The sequence below is a fragment of the Nilaparvata lugens genome, unplaced genomic scaffold (genome assembly GCF_014356525.2).
Source record: "Nilaparvata lugens isolate BPH unplaced genomic scaffold, ASM1435652v1 scaffold9021, whole genome shotgun sequence".
NCBI lineage: Eukaryota > Metazoa > Arthropoda > Insecta > Hemiptera > Delphacidae > Nilaparvata > Nilaparvata lugens.
In genome coordinates this window covers 5,746-10,657 of record NW_024094764.1, presented here as the reverse complement: position 1 = coordinate 10,657, position 4,912 = coordinate 5,746, and the positions used below count along the sequence as shown (strand labels likewise).

General features: G+C 37.0%; 1 protein-coding gene across 1 annotated transcript; it reads right to left on the bottom strand.

Moving 5' to 3' along the window:
• Nucleotides 1-307: 307 nt before the first annotated feature.
• On the bottom strand, nucleotides 308-4,473 carry LOC120349284 (hyphally-regulated protein-like). Its single transcript, XM_039419246.1, has 3 exons — nucleotides 4,454-4,473; nucleotides 3,572-3,575; nucleotides 308-1,821 (listed from the first exon to the last, which is right to left on the bottom strand). Exon 3 carries the CDS (start codon nucleotides 1,790-1,792, stop codon nucleotides 323-325), a length of 1,470 nt encoding a protein of 489 aa, XP_039275180.1. The 5' UTR covers nucleotides 1,793-1,821; nucleotides 3,572-3,575; nucleotides 4,454-4,473; the 3' UTR covers nucleotides 308-322.
• Between the last annotated feature and the right edge of the window lie 439 nt (nucleotides 4,474-4,912).

Here is a 4,912-nt window from a genome sequence, read left to right as displayed (position 1 = left end):
TCAAAGATACGATTTTTTGGTTTCTTGCATATAACTCGAAAACTATGTATTTTACGAACAAGACGCTTCTATAAAAAATTGAAGCTTACATAATTTCCTACAATCTCACAAATTTTTTATATCTATTGTGATTACTGATAGCAGTATAGATAGGTAATTGATTATCTTTATTTCAGCATCTGTCAATTGTTTTTATAGCAATAAATGAATTAGAAATATATTAAATTGGAAATTTGAATTTGAAGTAACTAATTGTAGCTAAAACCATCGTTAGAAAGAAATACAATTTCAATAAGTTACAATTTTAATAAATTATGTTCAATTAACTTACCGGTAAATGATCGAATCCTTCATTGTTCTGTCTACCACCCGGGAGCAGCAAGTCATCAATATCCTCATCAGGGTCAGACCTGGATCTGCCACTGCAGAAACCGTTCATCGAGCTTTTGGACCTCCTCAGTTCAGAGTCCCTCTCAAACCTTCCTCCAGCATCTGACAGAGACTCCAGTGAAGACGCTTTTGCCAGATGTGGTCCGTTGGAACACTTTGCGATAACTCCAAGACCTTGGAGGTGTCCAGAACTACCTTGTGTTACTCCAAAACTGGAAGGGTTTTGATCACCAGTTCCTTGTGTTACTCCAAAACTTGAAGGGTTTTGATCACCAGTTCCTTGTGTTACTCCAAAACTTGAAGGGTTTTGATCACCAGTTCCTTGTGTTACTCCAAAACTTGAAGGATTCTGATCACCACTACCTTGCAGCACTCCATTTCTGTGTTCACCATCACTTGAAGAGATCTTCTCACCCTCAGCAGTTCCACTTTTTTGATCAACATCTTTCAATGTTCTCCGATTCTCCACCAAACCATTACTACTTGACCCAACAATTGATCGTTTCATATTTTTGAAACTGTCCCGCAAACCATTTTTGGAAAAAATTGAACCAGTTCTCTGTTTCCGTTCCACATCTCCACTAACCGTCTTTATTTCTCTGCTGCTCAAAGAATCCTGAGCTGATTTTTCGTCTCCGTTGACCAAACTCACACAATTCGATTTTACTGGGGTTGATAGTGTCTTTAACAAAGAATCCTCTGACTGATTCTCGTATCCATTGACAAGACTTTCGCCATTAGTTTTCACTGGAGATGATAGTTTCTGCAACAAAGGATCCTGTGAATTTTTCTTGTAACCATTTACCAAACTCACACCTCCAACCTCCACAGGAGTAGCAGCTAGGATTTCGTCAGCCCCCTTACTAGAACTGGTAGCCTCTTCAAAACAGCTGATTTCATCGTCACCTGAAGCTAGATCTACATCAAACACTGCACTGTCTCTGCTTGTGAGGCTTGGTTTTGTACAATTCATATCTAATTTAGATCTTGAACCATCATTAACGGTTGATTTGGTACAACCAGTTTCTAATTCTGACCTCAACCCTCCATTTCCACTACTTGAACTGAGTTTAGTGCAGCTCCTTTCTGATTCTGAACTACAGTTATTAGGACTACGTTTACCATTGACAACCTCTCTTCCCCTACCAGAATCTACAAACTTCTCTTGTTGGGAACAGTCTTCACTACTGTAACCATTCTCTTGGTGCACATGTACTTCCACTGTTTGTTTCGATGTATCACAGACATTGTTTTCGATTTCGCTGGTTTCAACCATTTTTGTGACTAGTTGAGGTTTTGATAGTGATTCCCCATTCAATGTTGCAGATTGCTGATTTCTGGTAGAGTTGGAGACGAAGTTGAGTTTCTTGGGTGACAGACTCAAAGGTTCTGTTGATTTCATCGCTCTTCAGCCATTGACAGTAGTGAGACCTGTAACAAACGAAATGATATGTTATCCATAATAATTCTCTCATTCATGTTTTACTTTACTTGCCCTAATACCATAGGTAAGGAAAGTATTGCTTTCCGAAAAAAATTAAGGTACCCCAATTTCTATACGTTTCAAGGTCCCCTGAGTCCAAAAAAGTGTTTTTTAGGTATTGGTCTGTATGTGTGTGTATGAGTGTATGTGCGTCTGTGTACACGATATCTTATCTCCCAATTAACGGAATGACTAAGGATCTGACACGAACAATTTCGATCAAGATGGCGGCGAAAATGTTGTCAAAAACAGGGTTTTTCACGATTTTCTCGAAAACGGCTTCAACGATTTTGATGAAAGTTATACCTGAAATAGTCATTGATAAGCCTATCAACTGCTACAAGTCCCATATCTGTAAAAATTTCAGGAGTTCCGCCCCATCTATGCAAAGTTTGATTTTAGATTCTCAATTATCAGGCTTCAGATACAATTTAAACAAAAAATTTTGAGTGGAGAAGATACAGCTTGAGAATCTCTACAACAAATGTTTAGTAACATTTTCACCTAAAATTAAAAATAAGCTCGAAATTCGTGAAAATGTGATCATCCAATTGCAAACTGTTGGCAACTGTTGATTTTATTAATCACTATGAAGAGAAAGCACACCTCGTGTGTCTTCAGCGTTATTGCCCTGTCACCAGCTGGCTCAAATCTTTGAATAGTAGACTTGAGATGCGCGGGAACACTAGCGTCAGGTGATCAATTCTCATAACGGCAAGAAAAGTTGTGTGAGTGTGCCACACCAGATTTTTTTAATATAATTTCATGAGTCTAGATTAGGAAGGAAGCCTAACCTACTTTTTAAACAGTGTTATCACCTGAATCTGGAAGAAAAAATAACACAGGGCCAGCCTTAGTATTTTATCTACCAATGTTCTGACTTCAGTGTTGTTCGCCACACAAATAAATAAATAATACTGCATTGAATATTCAGTCATATTGTATTCGAAAGATGCCGGCAATATCGATCATTTCACTTTCTACAGATGGAAATTACTGAGATATCACAATTATTCAAATGCTAATGAATTAATAATCATTAATAAACGAAAATCCAAATTAAATGCTGTAATTCACCCCGAAGACTTCTGCTACAGCAAATATTGAAAACAGGGTAAACAGCAAGATGGAAATTCGATGAGCAGTACGTCAGCCCGGGCTGACAAACAAATTTTGAATAGTAGCGCTCATCGAATTTCCATCTAGCTGTTTACCCTGTTGTCAATATTTGCAGTAGCAGAAGTCTTCGGGGTGAATTACAGCATTTATTAAATTTAATTTGGATTTTCGTTCAATAATAATTTCACTTTGTGTTTAGGTGCGTACAGATATACGCGCCGCGAACATGAGCAATTCATTTTTAATCAGCTGACTATATCTGTATATTTACAGAAAAGGTAAAGATACAGATATAAAAAGCTTGGCATCAGCTGATTAAAAGTGAATTGCTCATGTTCGCGGTGCATATATCTGTACGCACCTTTTGTTTCACTGAATTAGCTACTGAAATGATATTATCATAGAGAAAATATAGCATAAATAAAGATATCCAATGGTATATGGCTTTCATGTTCCTAATTTCATTCACTGTCAACTAAAGCTGATATTCCAGGTAGTTCTTTCTCCTGAAGCTATTCTCGTATGTTTATGTATATACACGCTATGTTTATGTAACGTTGGTAGTCTCTCATACTGTACCGTTCTTAAAGCTGGGTTTACACGCTCAAGCCATTTGCGCAAACTGGCTTGCGCAAGCCAAATTCGCGCAAACGAGCGAAATAAAGTTCTTCTGTTCACACGCTCAGTTCAGTTTGTGCAATTTGGCTTGTGAATTTCACTGATACTAACCTAAAAACCAGCTAAACTGCTATCAGTAGCAGTTATCTATGGAAGCAGTAGCTATCCAAATCAGTTTTGATCTATATCAGATTTTTATCCAGATCACTCATAGTATCCATATATTACTCCACAGTCTTCCTGTCTGCTTCTTGGTCAACTGATCGCATTTTTTCTATTAAGGCATCATAAGCATGAGATTTAGCCTAGCGATCACTGAATTCTTTGGACTAAATTTGCCATAGACAAGGAAAAGATTTATAAACTTCTATGAAATCACTCAGGAAACCTTTTTAATTTGCCATATTTAATAATTATTATGATACAGTATACTAATATTATAGACACTATTAATTATGAAACACTTGAGAACTAAACACTAATATATTTAGCATGAAAACTTGAATAGGTAATAATAAATAAAAATCACGAGACAGACAAACTAGAGGTTCAGTTGTGGTTAGGATTATTTATTTATTTATTACATTTCCAACTCACGTGCATTGAAACATTGAAACCTTTCCAATTCGCGTGCGCACGCGCGAAAACGTACTTTTGGCCTCCCAGTTTGCGCAAATGGCTTGAGCAGTGTTTAAACGCTCATTCCAATACTCCAACCGCAAGCCGATTTTCTGTCAGAACAGAATTTGCTCAAGCCAGATTTTTTGGCTTGCGCAAGCCTCAAGCCATCGTTCACACGCACAAATTCAATTTGCACAAATGGCTTGAGCGTCTAAACCCGGCTTTAGACTCTCACGCGGCCAAAACAGTAGCCGACAGTAATTGGCTTGAGAATGGAGGTTGAGTTGATATGTACTGACATTGGCCGAGTATCAATAGAGCAAGAAGGTATTCAGTATTCAACTAAAATTATAGTGAGGTCCACGTTATAATGACAGTGTTTAATTAACATTGGTGTTGCTATCCTTGCCTATCATTCGACAAAGCAGGTAGCACTATCCTCTCCTATCTCCGCAATGTTGCCAGATCGTTTCTTAACTATGTCAATTATTCAATTCAATTCAATTCAATTTATTTTTTCCTTCTGAATACAATTCAAAGCAGTTACATACAATCTTGAGCAATAAAGTTTTATACAATTCAAGGAACGATATAATATACTTACTACAAACAACAAAATATAGAACTATACTAAACAATAAAACTCTTGAGCTATCACAATTTTAAAATTCTTGTATCAGA

Excerpts from the sequence above, each read along its gene's own strand:
- LOC120349284 (XM_039419246.1), bottom strand. The coding sequence starts at position 1,792 with ATGAAATCAACAGAACCTTTGAGTCTGTCACCCAAGAAACTCAACTTC.